The sequence below is a fragment of the Rutidosis leptorrhynchoides genome, chromosome 9 (assembly GCF_046630445.1).
Source record: "Rutidosis leptorrhynchoides isolate AG116_Rl617_1_P2 chromosome 9, CSIRO_AGI_Rlap_v1, whole genome shotgun sequence".
Lineage (NCBI taxonomy): Eukaryota > Viridiplantae > Streptophyta > Magnoliopsida > Asterales > Asteraceae > Rutidosis > Rutidosis leptorrhynchoides.
In genome coordinates, this window is record NC_092341.1 from 80,866,868 (window position 1) to 80,884,775 (window position 17,908).

Sequence of the window (17,908 nt, forward strand, 5' to 3'; positions counted from 1 at the left end):
GTTTCTTCGTTACAAGTCCGTTTTCGTTGATTCAACTTGCCATCTCCTTGGATCGAGTCCCTCTTTAAGACTATGAACTGTAAATACCTTAGTTTGTATTCAAAATCACACGGCATAGGTCAAACTTTAGTGAAACTTATGAAGTTAATCATTTTCGTTACAACAAAATCATTTAATGACCATTTTTCTAAAAATACTTATACTTTGAAAAACCAAGTTTTACCTTGTTAAATTATCATATACATAAGTTATATTACAGGTCTTGAAGTATTTTAAAAGTTAAGTTAGAAGGATCTATTTAGTTTGCAAACAAGTTTGAAAACATTCAAACTATGTTCTTGTTGTTAAACTTGTATACCACAAAATATGATAGCTATATATATATGAATCGAATAAGGTTATGAACATATATTCTACCTCAAGTTCCTTGGATGAAGTTGCTGTAAAAGAGAAGTAAGAAGCTAGAATCAAAAGGGTGATAGAAGTGGATGAAAGATTGGAAGTAAGTTGGTGTTCTTGGAGGGTTTTCTTGAAGTGTTTTTGTATGGTTTTCTTATGGTGTTTTAGTATGGTTTTTGAAGCTAGATCTTTATGGAATTTTGCTGGGTTGTTATGGAGTTTAGAGAGTAAGAAAGAGTGTGTGTTTTAGCTAGGAAATTGAAGTAGTAAATGAAGCAAAATGATCATGTATATATACACCATAAAAACGTGAATGATGATGATGATGGACAAGTTCACATGTTGTATTTTTGTGTAATAATTCATGCATGCATCCAAAATCCAATTACCTTGCTCTAAGGGCAGTAACAAGGGTGGGTTAGGTGGTGATTTGATGTGTATTTACTATTAGTAAATACGTATAGAAGCTTGGTATGATACGAGTACAAATACTCTAGGTATACGTATAGAAATTTTGTGAAAAATGGAATGAGGATTCAAATATAGCTATCTTTTGTGAATACACTTATATGATTTTATGTATTTAAGTCTTTAAAAGTGATTAAATACATTACTTATACAATATATGTATAAACATTATAAGTCTTAAGTATTTATGTCAATTAACGTTACGTATTGTTATCATTTTGAAAACTTAAGTTAGTAGTTTCAAAATATACTTATAACTTGTTGTTATTAATACAAAATGAGATATTAAAACATTTATTAATCATGTTAAATATGTATATATACATATATATACACAAACGTATAATTATTATATATTGTATAGTTCGTGATATCATCGGTCAAACTAGACGGTCAAACGTTGCGTAAAACTCTTTTCGGAAATATAAATCTCGACAATTTGGATTGCTTATCATGTTGGCAAGGTTTAATTTATGTAAATATTAATCTTATAAGTATAGTATGATCGAAAAAATGCGGGTCGTTACATTACCTCCCCGTTAAATAAATTTCGTCCCGAAATTTTAAAATTGTACCTATTTTGCGTCATCGAGAAACAAGTGTGGATACTTTTGCTTCATCTGATCCTCTCGTTCCCAAGTAAACTCGGGACCTCTTCTAGCATTCCAACGAACCTTAACAATCGGTATATTGCTCTGTTTGAGCTGTTTAACTTCACGGTCCATGATTTCGATTGGTTCTTCGACGAATTGTAGTTTCTCGTCGACATGGATTTCTTCGAGAGGAATGGTAAGGTCTTCCTTTGCAAGACACTTCTTAAGGTTTGAGACGTGAAAGGTATTATGTACTCCAGCGAGTTGTTGCGGTAACTCGAGTCGATAAGCTACCGGTCCAATGCGTTCGATGATCTTAAACGGGCCTACGTACCTTGGGTTCAGTTTACCCCTTTTGCCGAAACGTATTACACCTTTCCAAGGTGACACCTTTAGCATAACCATGTCCCCGACCTGAAACTCTAATGGTTTCCTTCGGACATCGGCGTAGCTCTTTTGGCGACTACGGGCTGTTTTCAATCTCTCCTTGATTTGTACTATCTTCTCGGTCGTTTCGTGTATGATCTCGGGACCAGTTAAATGCCGATCTCCTACTTCAGTCCAACAGATAGGAGATCTACACTTCCTTCCATACAATGCTTCGAATGGTGCAGCTCCAATGCTCGCATGATAACTATTATTATACGAGAATTCTGCTAACGGTAGATACTTATCCCATCCGTTTCCAAAATCGATCACACATGCCCTGAGCATATCTTCAAGAGTCTGAATTGTTCTTTCACTCTGCCCGTCGGTCTGCGGATGATATGCGGTACTCATATCCAAACGAGTTCCTAGTGCCTCCTGTAGTGATTGCCAAAACTTTGAGGTAAATCTACTATCACGATCGGATATAATGGAAATAGGTATTCCATGCCTTGAAACAACTTCCTTTATATACAATCGTAATAGTTTCTCCATTCTATCCGTTTCCTTTATAGGCAAGAAATGTGCAGACTTGGTGAGACGATCAACAATCACCCAAATGGTGTCGTATCCCCAGGCAGTCTTTGGTAACTTCGTGATGAAATCCATGGTAATACCATCCCATTTCCATTCTGGGATTTCTGGTTGTTGAAGTAACCCTGACGGCTTTTGGTGTTCTGCTTTAACCTTGGAACAAGTTAAACACTCCCCAACATATGTTGCAACGTCTGTTTTTAAATTAGGCCACCAATAACGTGTCTTAAGATCTTGATACATTTTTCCAACTCCAGGATGTATCGAGTATCTTGTCTTATGTGCCTCGTTCAATATCAACTTCCTTAATCCACCCAACTTCGGTACCCAAATACGATTTGCAAAATATCGAATTCCATCTTCCCGCATAATGAGTTGCTTCTCATACTTCTTCATTATTTCATTTCCTACATTTTCTTTAGTAAGTGCTTCTCGTTGAACTTCTTTGATTTGTGAGTTGAGATTCATACGAATTTTTATGTTCATTGCTCGAACTCGAATTGGTTCTCGTTCTTTTCTGCTTAAAGCATCAGCCACCACGTTTGCCTTCCCGGGATGATAACGAATTTCACAATCATAGTCGTTTATTAACTCGACCCACCTACGTTGCCTCATGTTCAATTGTTTCTGATCAAAAATATGTTGAAGGCTTTTATGATCAGTAAACACAGTGAATTTAACCCCATACAAGTAGTGTCTCCACATCTTCAATGCAAACACGACTGCTCCCAATTCTAGATCATGCGTCGTATAATTTCGCTCGTGAATCTTCAATTGTCGGGATGCAAATGCAATAACTTTCTTCCGTTGCATAAGAACACAACCAAAACCTTGTCGCGAAGCGTCACAATATATTTCAAAATCATCGTTCCCTTCTGGTAACGATAAAATAGGCGCCGTAGTTAACTTCTTCTTCAGTATTTGAAATGCGTTCTCCTGCTCCGAGGTCCATTCATATTTCTTCCCTTTTTGCGTTAACGCTGTCAACGGCTTAGCTATTCGGGAAAAATCTTGAATAAACCTTCTATAATAACCGGCTAAACCCAAAAATTGGCGTATATGCGTTGGTGTCTTAGGAGTCTCCCATTTTTCAATAGCTTCAGTTTTTGCTGGATCAACCTGAATTCCTTCGCTATTAACAACGTGACCAAGAAATTGCACTTCTTTCAACCAGAAAGCACACTTAGAAAATTTAGCATAAAGTTGTTCTTTTCTCAACAACTCCAGTATCAACCTTAAATGCTCTTCATGCTCTTGCTCACTCTTGGAATAGATAAGAATATCATCAATGAAAACGATAACAAACTTATCTAAATACGGACTACAAACTCGATTCATGAGGTCCATGAATACAGCTGGCGCATTCGTCAATCCAAACGGCATAACCAAAAATTCGTAATGACCATAACGTGTCCGAAAAGCAGTTTTCGGAATGTCCTCTTCTTTAACGCGTAGTTGATGATAGCCCGATCTTAAGTCGATTTTCGAATAAACACATGATCCTTGCAACTGATCAAATAAGTCATCAATTCTCGGTAGTGGATACCGATTCTTGATAGTTAACTTATTTAATTCACGATAATCTATACACATCCTGAAAGATCCATCTTTCTTCTTAACAAACAAAATTGGAGCTCCCCACGGTGAAGTACTCGGTCGTATGAATCCACGGTCCAGTAATTCTTTTAACTGACTTTGAAGTTCTTTTAACTCGGACGGTGCAAGTCTATATGGAGCACGAGCCACTGGTGCAGCTCCTGGTACTAAATCTATTTGAAATTCTACCGATCTAAATGGAGGTAATCCCGGCAATTCTTCCGGAAAAACTTCAGGAAAATCTCTTGCCACAGGCACGTCGTTGATGCACTTCTCTTCCTTTTCGACTTTATTAACATGTGCTAAAATAGCGTAACATCCCTTTTCTAAACACTTCTTGGCTTTCAAACAGCTAATGAGTTTTAGCTTTGACTTACCCTTCTCTCCATAAATCATCACCGGTATTTTATCCTTACCAGGAATACGAATTGCCTTCTTGGCACAAACAATTTCCGCTCCTATTTTGGACATCCAGTCCATGCCGACTATTACATCAAAACCTCCTAATTCCACGGGTATTAAGTCGATTTTAAACGTTTCTCCGGCTAGATTTATTTCACAATCACGACAAATTTTATCGGCTTTAATTAGCTTACCATTAGCTAACTCAATCAAGTACTTAGCATCTAGAGGTAATGATGAACAATTCAATTTAGTGTAAAAATTTATACACACGTAACTTCTATCGGCGCCAGTATCAAATAAAATAGATGCTGATAAGTTGTTAATGGTAAACGTACCCGTAACAAGCTCCGGGTCTTCTCGTGCCTCTCTAGCATTAATAACAAACGCTCTTCCACGTGCAGGTCCGCCATTCTGATTCGGGCACTGGCTCTTATAGTGACCTTGTTTTCCACACCCAAAACAAGTAATGTTAGCCAAAGCAGTTCTATTTGCGTTGGTGGCAGGAGTCTTGTTACCATTTGCATTTGTAACGAGAGCCTTACAATATTCAGCAAGATGTCCCTGTCTATTGCATTTAGTGCACAACACACTACAGTAACCAAAATGATGTTTGTGACAACGGTTGCATAAAGGACTTTGTCCTTTGTAACCAAAGCCTGAACCACTACCCGCACCTTTCGTGGTTTCTTGTTTCTTATAAGGTTGTTGTTGGTTACCTCGATCATAACCTCCATTCCACTTTTTCTTGTTCCCCAATACCTTCACCTCAGTATTGAATGCTTTCTTGTCCAAAATGACCTGATCCATTAGCTCGTTCGCCATGGTTATAGCTTCATGAATTGTTTTAGGTTTCGATGCCGTAACATTTGCCTTGACCTTTTTGGGCAAACCACCTTTGTACATTTCAATCTTCCGTGCTTCGGTTGGAACCAATTCAGGACATAGTAAAACTAATTCCATGAATCGCTGGTTGTAGTTGGTGATTTCAGTACCAACCACCTTCAAACTTCGTAACTCATCTTCTAACTTAATAACCTCATTCCTTGGACAATACTCGGTGATTATCATTGCTTTGAATTCTTCCCATGGAGTATCATAAGCTACATCTCCTCCTACCGCCTTCACATAATTCTTCCACCATGTGAGTGCACTATCTTGTAAAGTGCACGATGCATACTTGGTCATGTCTTTTTCATCACAACCGCTGATTTTGAACACCGTCTCCATCTTTTCTATCCATCGGGTTAAACCGATAGGTCCTTCTGTTCCACTGAATGATGAAGGTTTGCAAGCTTGAAACGTCTTGTAGGAGCATCCTACACGAGGATTTGGATTAACTGCAGTAGCTCTTGCAGCTTCGACCCATAGCATTCTATCGTTGACTCGCTGGTTGATGAAGTTCTCGACTTCTTGTTCCGTCATTCGGTTCAATCGCGCCATTTCCTAATGAAAGAAAATAATTATTCACATGGATTATTATAGATGTAGTATGTATTTATAGTACATTTATAGCTTGTTAATAATATGAACCAGGTATTATTATAAAAGCCTTTTCTTCTTATTAGCGTTTTATAATTATATCTTGGGTAGTACCTACCCGTTAATGTTCATACTTAATAGCTTAGTACAGAATCAATTACTACAATCTAAATAATACTTAACCATGGAAAATTATTGCATTTCATACTTCGCTATTTTACATATGCTTATCTTACATCAAACTTTAAGCAAACCACACTAATAATATTATACAAAACATTATATGATTCCATGGCTTAATACGGCAGTGCATCGTTCGGTCTATTTTCTAGGGCGTTTAGTTCCAATGAATGGCCTAACGCTTATCCTAGCTGTCTGCCTACGTTTTGGCTGAGGAGCCGAAGAACTAGATGCGGGGATAGCACTAATAGGAATAGCGGGAATAGGGGTGGTAGTGTTGAGTGGAATTGGTGCTACGTCATTCTCACTAAGTTCGGGATTTGAATTTTCTAATTCATTCGCTTTTCGTTTCTTTCCTTGATCGAATTTTTCTTTCGTAATTTCTAGTATTTCTTCCTCGGGTTCACTTTCTTCTTCGGGTTCACTTTCCTCTTCGGGTTCACTTTCCTCTTCGGGTTCACTTTCCTCCTCGGGTTCACTTTCCGATATTTCTATAGTTGGTTCATCTGGAAATTGTGAGTCTTCCCCAAAAATACCATTTTCGTCATCGGATATGTTAATGACTGAAACACAATCTGAAGATTCTGATTCGGAGTCGCTGAATGTGATAATAAGTTTCGAGCCCGACATCTATCACACAACAACTAACCCATTAGTACTTACATAATATTTACATATGAATTTTTAACCAACAGTGATAAGCAATGGTTTTTTTTTTTAAAATCAAACCCGGTCAAAGTCCAGACTTACTAATGTATCCTAACGACTTATCGGTTTAGACACACTAATGCAAACCTGGTTCGCTAAGACCACCGCTCTGATACCACATGTCATAACCCGTCCTTAACCATAAGAACGCGTTAGATAACGTATGATTTCATTGCGAGGTATTGACCTCTATATGAGACATTTTTGAAAGAAAACTGCATATATTATACATTACAAACCATAACCATTATTTTTGTTACAAACTTAAGACAATAAAAAGAAGATTAACGTTTAGCGATAATCTTCGACTTACAAACTTTACAAATGATGACAACAACACGGTTTCTAGCATATTTTACAGTACAACATCTTGGATATGCAGTTTTATTTTTGACACAAACATGCGTACGCAAGATCCTGGTTAGATCCAACATGATGCAGCGGAAGCTTTAGAAATCACCTGAGAATAGACATGTTTAAAAAGGTCAACATAAAGTTGGTGAGATATAGGTTTAATGCCGGCTGCAATATATATATAGACCACAAGATTTCGTATATAATCAGTTTAATAAAAGTATTCTAAGTGGTTGAGCACTCGGTAACCATACTTAACATTTTCACGTCGCATATTCCCTTTAATATGAAATCTTACTACACCGTACCAAGTGTAGTCACAAAAACGAAGTACTGTGCAACCGTTGAATACTGGTCGTCCAGTCCGGTTGGGGTTGTCAGGCCCGATAGATCTATCAACAGGATTCGCGTTTACAATACCGCTGTAAATATTAGTTACCAAGCTACAGGGAAGTATGCCAGTGGTACAACTCAACGTAGAACATATTTTTCAGTTACTTGTGTCCATATCGTAAAACATAAAATACATGTATTCTCATCCCGAAATATTTAGAGTTTAAAAGTGGGACTATATACTCACACTTGTCTTGATGATATATATAATTTGACTCGGTCTTCCGGTTGATATCACGGACCTATCCATATATAATATATCAATATGTTTTCATTTTAAACAAACGTTACATATATATATATACTTGTTATACTTTTAATACTTTGAATATTTCCTTAGTCCGAAGTTAGCATTCCGATGTTAGTAATTCAATTTTTAATGGTTCATTTTTAGATGTTTAATATACCCGCAATAAATAAAACCCCCAACGAAATAAATAAAACCCCAACGTATATGTATTGGTCGAGATTAATCTTGACCCATGGTACCGGTGTTGTCAAATGACGTGTTGCGTACAATCATGGGATCTTATGATTAATCTTCTCGTGTTGTTTACGGGTGATCCTGAACCATATAAAATTGAATTATAAGTACATATATATAAAATATCATGTTATCTTAGAAGTATGTGATTTTATGTAATTTTTTCCAATGAATCCCGAAGTCATTTAAGCCTTGGATAACCAATTTTGTTTCGGTCATAGTTTCTTCGTTACAAGTCCGTTTTCGTTGATTCAACTTGCCATCTCCTTGGATCGAGTCCCTCTTTAAGACTATGAACTGTAAATACCTTAGTTTGTATTCAAAATCACACGGCATAGGTCAAACTTTAGTGAAACTTATGAAGTTAATCATTTTCGTTACAACAAAATCATTTAATGACCATTTTTCTAAAAATACTTATACTTTGAAAAACCAAGTTTTACCTTGTTAAATTATCATATACATAAGTTATATTACAGGTCTTGAAGTATTTTAAAAGTTAAGTTAGAAGGATCTATTTAGTTTGCAAACAAGTTTGAAAACATTCAAACTATGTTCTTGTTGTTAAACTTGTATACCACAAAATATGATAGCTATATATATATGAATCGAATAAGGTTATGAACATATATTCTACCTCAAGTTCCTTGGATGAAGTTGCTGTAAAAGAGAAGTAAGAAGCTAGAATCAAAAGGGTGATAGAAGTGGATGAAAGATTGGAAGTAAGTTGGTGTTCTTGGAGGGTTTTCTTGAAGTGTTTTTGTATGGTTTTCTTATGGTGTTTTAGTATGGTTTTTGAAGCTAGATCTTTATGGAATTTTGCTGGGTTGTTATGGAGTTTAGAGAGTAAGAAAGAGTGTGTGTTTTAGCTAGGAAATTGAAGTAGTAAATGAAGCAAAATGATCATGTATATATACACCATAAAAACGTGAATGATGATGATGATGGACAAGTTCACATGTTGTATTTTTGTGTAATAATTCATGCATGCATCCAAAATCCAATTACCTTGCTCTAAGGGCAGTAACAAGGGTGGGTTAGGTGGTGATTTGATGTGTATTTACTATTAGTAAATACGTATAGAAGCTTGGTATGATACGAGTACAAATACTCTAGGTATACGTATAGAAATTTTGTGAAAAATGGAATGAGGATTCAAATATAGCTATCTTTTGTGAATACACTTATATGATTTTATGTATTTAAGTCTTTAAAAGTGATTAAATACATTACTTATACAATATATGTATAAACATTATAAGTCTTAAGTATTTATGTCAATTAACGTTACGTATTGTTATCATTTTGAAAACTTAAGTTAGTAGTTTCAAAATATACTTATAACTTGTTGTTATTAATACAAAATGAGATATTAAAACATTTATTAATCATGTTAAATATGTATATATACATATATATACACAAACGTATAATTATTATATATTGTATAGTTCGTGATATCATCGGTCAAACTAGACGGTCAAACGTTGCGTAAAACTCTTTTCGGAAATATAAATCTCGACAATTTGGATTGCTTATCATGTTGGCAAGGTTTAATTTATGTAAATATTAATCTTATAAGTATAGTATGATCGAAAAAATGCGGGTCGTTACATCTAATCCGGTCCAACATCCGTGGACCAAACACATAGAGATTGACATTCACTTTTTTCGAAATCTTGTGACTAGGGTTCACCTCCGTCTTCTTCATGTCCCGTCTCGCTACCAGTATGCAGATATCTTCACCAAAGGACTTCCGACTACTTTATTCGATGAGTTTCGCTCCAGTTTTCCCGCTACAAATGCAGAGGAATGTTAACGGACATTTTATATGCTATGGTCCATGTTAGCCTTAGTCCATATTAGCGTGTATCTGGCCAAGGCCATATATATTATTTATATACGATGCAATGTAACTATTGAGATCATAACGAAATATACCAGATTTCAGGATCAAATTAATTTGACTCAGATGTAAGTAGTTTAAATGAATTATCCTATAAGCTTATTCAACCATTGAAAGTTGTACAATATATGTTAGACATGTATTTGAATATCATGATATATACCTTTAGCCATTCTAAGTATGTTAGAGTTCACAAGAATCAACTCAACTTGATATGACAAAACAAAAGGAGAATTGTTGGAGTGCACATGCGTTGTGTGCTTCGAGTTAACTTTATTGTTTTGTCAACATAAGTACTAAAAATATATAGTATATATAAATTTTAGGCTTGCTATTCAGCAGGTGAGAATTAATATACAAAACTTATAGTGATAATATCTTGTTTGGCGTGTTTCTGTAGTGTTTTGAAGTAAGACAAACAAATCTTTTCACTTTAAGTATAAAGTTTGAGTTGGAAAACACTTATTTAATTTCTAGCATTACCATTGCTAAAACGTAATATAAACTATAGTTTATAATAATATTTGCATCAGGGATTCCAGGAATGAAAATGCGTCATGGCACACGTAAGGAATTTGATCAATTAAAAGGCTTTCTAGTGTATTAATGCGAGTGTTTATTTTATCATTATTATAACATAATGGACAAAATGCATCAAGGCAACTACCAATTAACGGGTGTGAGCTGATCAGAGACCAGTTTTAAAGATGTTCTTTTAAAAAGCAAGGAAAAATTCTATTAATATCGAACCAATGTTACAAGTATGTTCCCCATGATAACTATACAAATAGAAAAATCCTATCACTATAGAGACAATATATTGAAGATCATAACCCAGAGCATGAACTTGCATAAACGCAAGTAGAATAGGGAATGGATACAGTGCTGATCAAGCAGCAACAAAGTAGCCGATAACCCCACCCGTTTTACAACGAGATATAAACTCAATGAATGCCATCCAAGTAAAAACAGTAAATGAGAAAACAAAAAGGGAACGTTAAAGACCACGGATATGAAGCCTAAGTATAGTGTAGTTGCTACGCAATCAACCAATATCAGTCTTGTTTGTGTCGATGCAATATGAGATCGGGTTGATTAGCCATTGTGACCATGTAGAACTTGACTTTTTTGCTCTTTTAGATATCCAATTGTAACTGCAAAGCTGGATTTCGAATAGGGCGGAGGAAGTAACCCAATCTTTGTTGCGAAAGACTTTGAGATTTCTATGTTTCCATATGATGTAACCACAAATCCACTTACAAGCATTTTATATCCTTATACCCGAAGTAGTTAAAGTATAGTTGTTGATATCTGTTGATTTCTCGTTGATGGAAAAAGAATTAGGGGTATTCAGACCCCACCAACGATAGAGTTTTTGCCAGACTACTTTAACCGAATTGCAGTTGGTTAGCATGTGATCGACGGTTTCAACTTCATTGGTGCAAATGGGACATAGTGTCGAATCAACGTCCATCCCGCGTTTGTCGAGTTCATTCCTGACTGGAAGGCGCTTCAATCTACCTCTCCAACTAAAAATTTGAACCTTTAATGGTACGATTGGATTGCGGATTGTCTCTGGTTTTTGTGTTGATGGTGGATATTTCTTTATGTCGATTATAGATGCTAAAGTTTTAGTTACAAAAATCCCGTTATTATCCATGTTCCAGGACCACGAATCTCCGTTGTTGTTACCTGTGTTGTTAACGTTGTTGTTGAATGTGAAGTAGCCAATCTGACTGTTAAGCTCCGCAAGATCATCTAAAGCTCTACCTCGAGGATTTCTTGTCCAATTCCATGATCCCGAACTCAAGCCATCGTTGACAGTGATTCTGCTGTTTAATAAGCAGTTTTTTTTCAGATCCAATGCATTTATCTCGTAATCGGTAGTTACCGAGCCAGAAGTCATACCAGAATTCCGTAGTGTTACCATCACGGATTATCCTGCAAAAAGATGTCGAGAAGTCCACTCCTATTTAGGGATGGCAATGGATGAGATATGGATCGGATGATGCCATATCCACATCCATATCCATTTAGTTTTTGCTCATCCATATTCATATCCATATCCGTTTAATCTCAGTTCATCCGTCCATATCCATATCCGATGGATTAATCGGGTTAATGGATATCCGGTGGATATCAAATGAAATGTTAATCTAACGACGATTTTATCAATTTAATATAGATTATTACAAATTTTGATTTGTTAAACATGTTTTGATTGTAATTTGTCGCCGATTGTGAATTTAATTCAGCAATTCAGCAAAATACATTATAATATAAGTAAATATACTTTTAAACTAATCTAAATATGTAACTTTGATTATCGTTAGTAACAATTTAATAATTGTGACTATCACAACTCTTATTTTCGTTAATAATTTAACAATTTGTAGGTTATATGTATATGAATATCAATATGTAGATGTATATGCATATATTTTAGCATGTATATATGTATATATAGATGTATTTCGGGTGATAATGGATATATCCATGGATGATAAATTGTCATCCATATCCGATCCACAAAATATTTAGATCATCCATATCCATATCCATATCCGTTAATCGTCCATTTACATCATCCATATCCATTATAAATGGATCGGATCGGGTGGATGTCCATGAATGGAACATCCATTGCCATCCCTACTCCTATTGCATCAATGTCGCTAGCTACTTTGATGATGTTGTACCAAGTGGAGCCATGTTTTTTTAACATGCCAAGGTTAGATACGTCGAGCCCACCATCTCTACCATAAATACTAGAAATCACCTTAACCCAAAGATAGAATGGATTATGAATTTGATTGATTTTACAGTTTTTGAGACCATAAAATGCATCTATCATATGGAATCAGAGTTCCCACGCCAACTTCTCGCTTCAAGAAATTTGAGTCGTTGGCTTTCGGAAGACAACATTCAGGCCATCGCCTTCATTTTTTACTGAATCAGTTACCCTGACCCGAGCAGGGTTTTGAGTACGTCACTTCTAACAAAAATGTCAAACTATATATTTCATAAACTCTTTTAATCCAATTAGAAAGACAACTTATAAAATTATACAAGAACTCATGAAACAAAATATAATATTTATTGACTTCTTTTCACTGTTCCAGCTCAAGCAGGCCGGTCGTCAGACAAAGCATTCTGAGCAGAGCGTTCTTGAACGACGTCTAACCCGAACACTGTGTTATTATATTTTTTTTCTTGTTTCTTTATTTTTTTCCCTTACGGGTTCCTAGTTTTGAAGAAGAATTGCAGTGGACAAAGTATTTTGGCACGATTCCTGAATTTTGCCTAAATGCATATAATGCGCCTGATCTGTCTAAGATTTTCAACTTTCTCATGTTATAACGCGCCTGATCCGCCTAAGATTTTCAACTTTCTCATGTACGTTTTGGTACGCATGACATTACTTTATTCAACCATGATATTTCTCCTAATCCGCCTAATTTCTAGGCGGAATAGATATTTAGATTTGTAATTGAGAGATGATAGAAAGTGCTTCTTGAAGTATTTATCTCTAAGATTAAAGTAAAATATATTGAAATATACTATCACTTTTATAGATTTCTATTAATTTTTTTTTTTTTTTTTTTTTTTTGCCGGAGGTCCTCACAGAAGCAATCTTTCTACCGTTGAGTAGAGAGGGGGTTGACTTTCCCTTCCTGTGGGTGGAGAATTATTTCTCGACTCGTGATTAGAAAAACGACTTCTCTTCTATTTTAGGGTAGAGAAAGGATTGTCTACATCTCATCTCTTCTATACCTCGCATGTGCGGGATTGGGTATTGTTGTTGTTGTATCACTTTTACAAATTTTTTTAATGACATTGTTTGATTGTCGTTAAAGTACATTTCAATAATCGTCGTTAGAAAGTCAATAATAACCAGTTTGAGCAACCTATCAATGCGCATTAATGACAAAATTAAAGATTGTCGTAAGAAAATACCACTTTTAATAAATTTATTTTTTGAATTCATTATTTTGATTTATTAATATTAATACCATCTCACCTTTGATTGGAATCAATGGCTAATAGATCCGTCGGTTTACCTTAAAATACAAACACCGTAGAATTATATACTGTACATTTTTAGTGGCATTGTTTCCATAGATTTAGCTTATAGTTTCTTGTAAGTATCTCTCTGTACATTCTTCTTTTATAAATAAATTATTTGGTTGCCTTTCAAAAAAAAAAAAATTAATATCATCAAAAATCCAAATCCAAATGAGTTCTCTTTGTGCTCTAATATTATAATGTAGAGTAACATTTTATGCAACAAAGGGAGACAGAAGTGATCGACCCACCAAAAATCATTCTTGATTATGTTTTTCCTCGAATCAATCTAATAACACGTGTCATTTTTCCCTTGTATCCTTCCTATGTTTATACCCTTCATCCAACAATCTTCCTTCACTTTATTTCCCCACCATCCATCACAAAAACAAAACCCTTTACAACAAATTTCCATTATTCATTATTCATAATCTTCATAATCTTTTAACATAACTACCCACATTTTATTCATATCTACTGCTTTTAACAACACATATAATAACTATAATTAACAAATTAGCCTAATCAATCTATCAATGTTTAAAAACTCAAAACAAGCCTCCGTGGCCGATGACGACGATGACTACAACCACGAAAATGACTACGAATCGAACCGTTCTAGCGATGATGGTTCACCAATGATGATGTCACCATGGAACCAAACTAGTCCATTCCAACAATCTTCATGGTCCATACCCGAAAATGGTCTAATAGGTTCATTGGTTCGAGAGGAAGGCCACATTTATTCGTTGGCCGCCTCCGGTGGGCTTCTTTATACCGGATCCGATAGCAAGAATATTCATGTTTGGAAAAACATGAAATTATTCGGAACGTTTAAATCAAACAGTGGTTTGGTTAAGGCAATTATTATATCCGGTGACAAGATTTTAACCGGACATCAAGATGGAAAAGTTCGAGTTTGGAAATCAAATTTAAAAGATCCAAAAATTCATAAACGCATTGGGACATTTCCTACGTTTTTTGATATCTTGAAAAGTTCCATGAAGTCAAAAAATTATGTTGAGGTATATCTTTCATAAAGTACTACGGAGTATATGTTTATGATATATATATTTGTTATTTTAATTCGTTTATTGGCTTAAAAAATATCTATAAACTTTATTAATTATTTAAAAAAAAGTTTGGAATTATTTAGTGCTCTTACTACTCTGGAAAAAGGATACAAACCAAATAAAACTTAAATTAGGAATGTGTATAAATACGTTAACTAATGTTGTAGTGAAATATGTTTATTAACAACATGTACTTCTACTAATTATTTCTATATGCATTATGATCCAGGTGAAGCGAAATCGTACAGCGTTATGGATCAAACATTGTGACGCGATATCATGCCTAAGTGTAAACGAAGAAGAAGGCTTACTTTATTCAGGATCATGGGACAGAACATTTAAGGTATGGAAAATGTCGAATTCTAAATGTCTGGAGTCAGTAAAGGCGCACGATGACGCAGTCAACTCAGTCGTGTCAACAGACGATGGTTTAGTATTCACAGGATCCGCAGAAGGGTCAGTAAAAGTATGGAAGCGAGAAGGAAAAGGAAAAAACATGAAACATATGTACGTACAAACGTTGTTGGATCAAGAATGTGCGGTTACATCGTTAGTTGTGTCGAAATGTGGTCGTTGTTCGGTCGTGTATTGTGGATCGTCGGATGGGATTGTGAGTTTTTGGGAGCGGGAAAACGAGTTGGGAAAAAGGAGAGTACTTAAAGGACATAAGTTGGCGGTTTTGTGTCTTGCGGTTGCTGGAATTAATTTTGTGTTTAGTGGATCGGCGGATAAGAGTATTTGTGTGTGGAAAAGGGATGGGTCAATGCACACGTGTTTGTCGGTTTTGACCGGACATGATGGGCCGGTGAAGTGTCTTGCGGTGGAGGAAGCGGCGGAATCGAGTAATTATTCCGGTGGGAAATGGGTGGTTTATAGTGGTAGTTTGGATAAATCGGTTAAAGTATGGAGTGTGTCGGAGAATGGATGTTGACCGTTGACCGTTGTATGTTGACATATTGACTTTTACATGAGTTGTTTGTTCCAGATTGGTTGCTTGGTTATTGGTTTTTGCTCATGCTATTATTTTTGTTGTGAGTGGACGGTTGAGATTGGTTTACTAGTGGGACCTGCTTGTTTGTACATTAATATATTTAATTCGATGGTAGTGTAAGGTGTCACAATTTCAATTGACGGTAAAAGAGGAGTGAAAAAATGACATATTTATGGTATTTTGTATTATCATTATAATCTTGGATTTAATCCTAATTAAGTAATGAAGATTACCCATATAATCCTCTTACTTTTTCCTTTTTTTCCATACATTTATAGATTTAGTGATGATGACTTGTATGGGTAATAAAATTAAAATTATCTATTATATTGTACTTTTCTGAGATATATAATTGTATATATTTTTTTGAAAGACAAACTCACACACCATTAACACGAATATTTACAAATTACAACCACGAATATGTTCCAAATGGGACTTGAACCCTCAACCTCTTGGTTGGAGGGCCACCAAGATACCGTTGAGCCAAATGCCCGTTGGTTTTTCTGAGATATATATAGATTTGAACGTCTAAGTATTAATTGGCAGTTTACATTCACACCGCTAACTAAAGATTTCTTATTTGAGGACGTCGTATATCTAATGTGTTAAATTGGTACTTATTATTGATATTTTCAGTAACTCATTAATGATACCGCAACCCGCAGGCGCACCACATATGTATGCGGGCAATCATTATTGTGCGTATGCGTGTTCTTGTGTGCGGTATGCGGCGTGCGATTGCCTTTGTTCCCGGTACGGCGGTTGCTTAGCTGTCAAGTAAATATCTTTTCCATAATTATATCCGTGATTCGAGGGAGTCAGTTATGGATGAGATTATCATGATCTGGGACGGTTCTAGATTTAGGGTTCGCCTATAAATACAAACCCTAATCATCACTTACCAGACACGGCACATTACGTAACCATCACATACGATACACATTACGTAAAGCAGCATCATTCAGCATCTTTTCAAGGTTAACAGGTTAGTCTTTTGTAAGCTAGTACCTACGACCTTATTTGGGGCCTCTTGATCGACGACTGTTATCGGAGGTGGACTTAATCACTTGGCCACCCCGCCGACATCATCATGTCGGCCAGGGTTATTCACGGTAGCCGGACCGGAGAGCCACGTTCTAAGATCCTTAAACCCCTCTTTATGTATTGAGCAGGCATATTAAACCCTACGGTTAAAATATGCATGATCAAGTGGTGCTTTCATTGAGAGTCGAATTAATTCAAGACTGTTTAATTGCTTTTTCTTTTAAGGTTTTGAATTGTATGACTCGTTATTTACAAAATTTTTGAATTTTTTCTTTAACAGTATCATGACTTCCGAGGAATCATCGGAACATACCCAAACAGATATTCAGAACGCACCGTCTGGTAGTCAACAGACACGGGTTATGACTACGGGGGCGGCTATTCAGGCGGGGTACACGATGTACCCTCCACCTATATCCGGCGAACCCTTTCAGAGGTACAAGCCGATATATTCAGACGGGGTTACACCGCCAAGAGCAAACTCACCAATCACAACCACGCGGTTGGACTTTTCGTCAGTGGATCCAAGGGTCGTCTTGGCAGGCACTAGCGGTGGAACAACGGGGCCGCATGTGGTTTGCTGCGGCCAGGTACCTATTTACAGTACCACTGTTTCAATACCTCTGCATACGCAGAGCATTCAGCAGAATTCGTCATTTACACCGTTGCAACCTTGGCAACCACCGCGCCCAGTTTCGCAATTTTTAACTCCTGCGGATGCGCAGGCGTTACTTAATAGTTGGGGGTTTGGTGTCATCCCAGATGCAAACTCTCATTGGGCGCCGATAACAGCACAGCAGCAAAGCA

The 17,908-nt window shown here is 36.0% G+C and overlaps 1 protein-coding gene across 1 annotated transcript; it reads left to right on the forward strand.

The window, feature by feature from the left end:
* The first annotated feature begins 14,526 nt into the window (after window positions 1-14,526).
* Window positions 14,527-15,994, forward strand: LOC139868201 (protein JINGUBANG-like). The gene is made up of 2 exons (XM_071856531.1): window positions 14,527-15,015; window positions 15,293-15,994. The coding sequence occupies exons 1-2, from the start codon at window positions 14,527-14,529 to the stop codon at window positions 15,992-15,994; spliced, it is 1,191 nt and encodes a 396-aa protein (XP_071712632.1).
* Window positions 15,995-17,908: the final 1,914 nt, after the last annotated feature.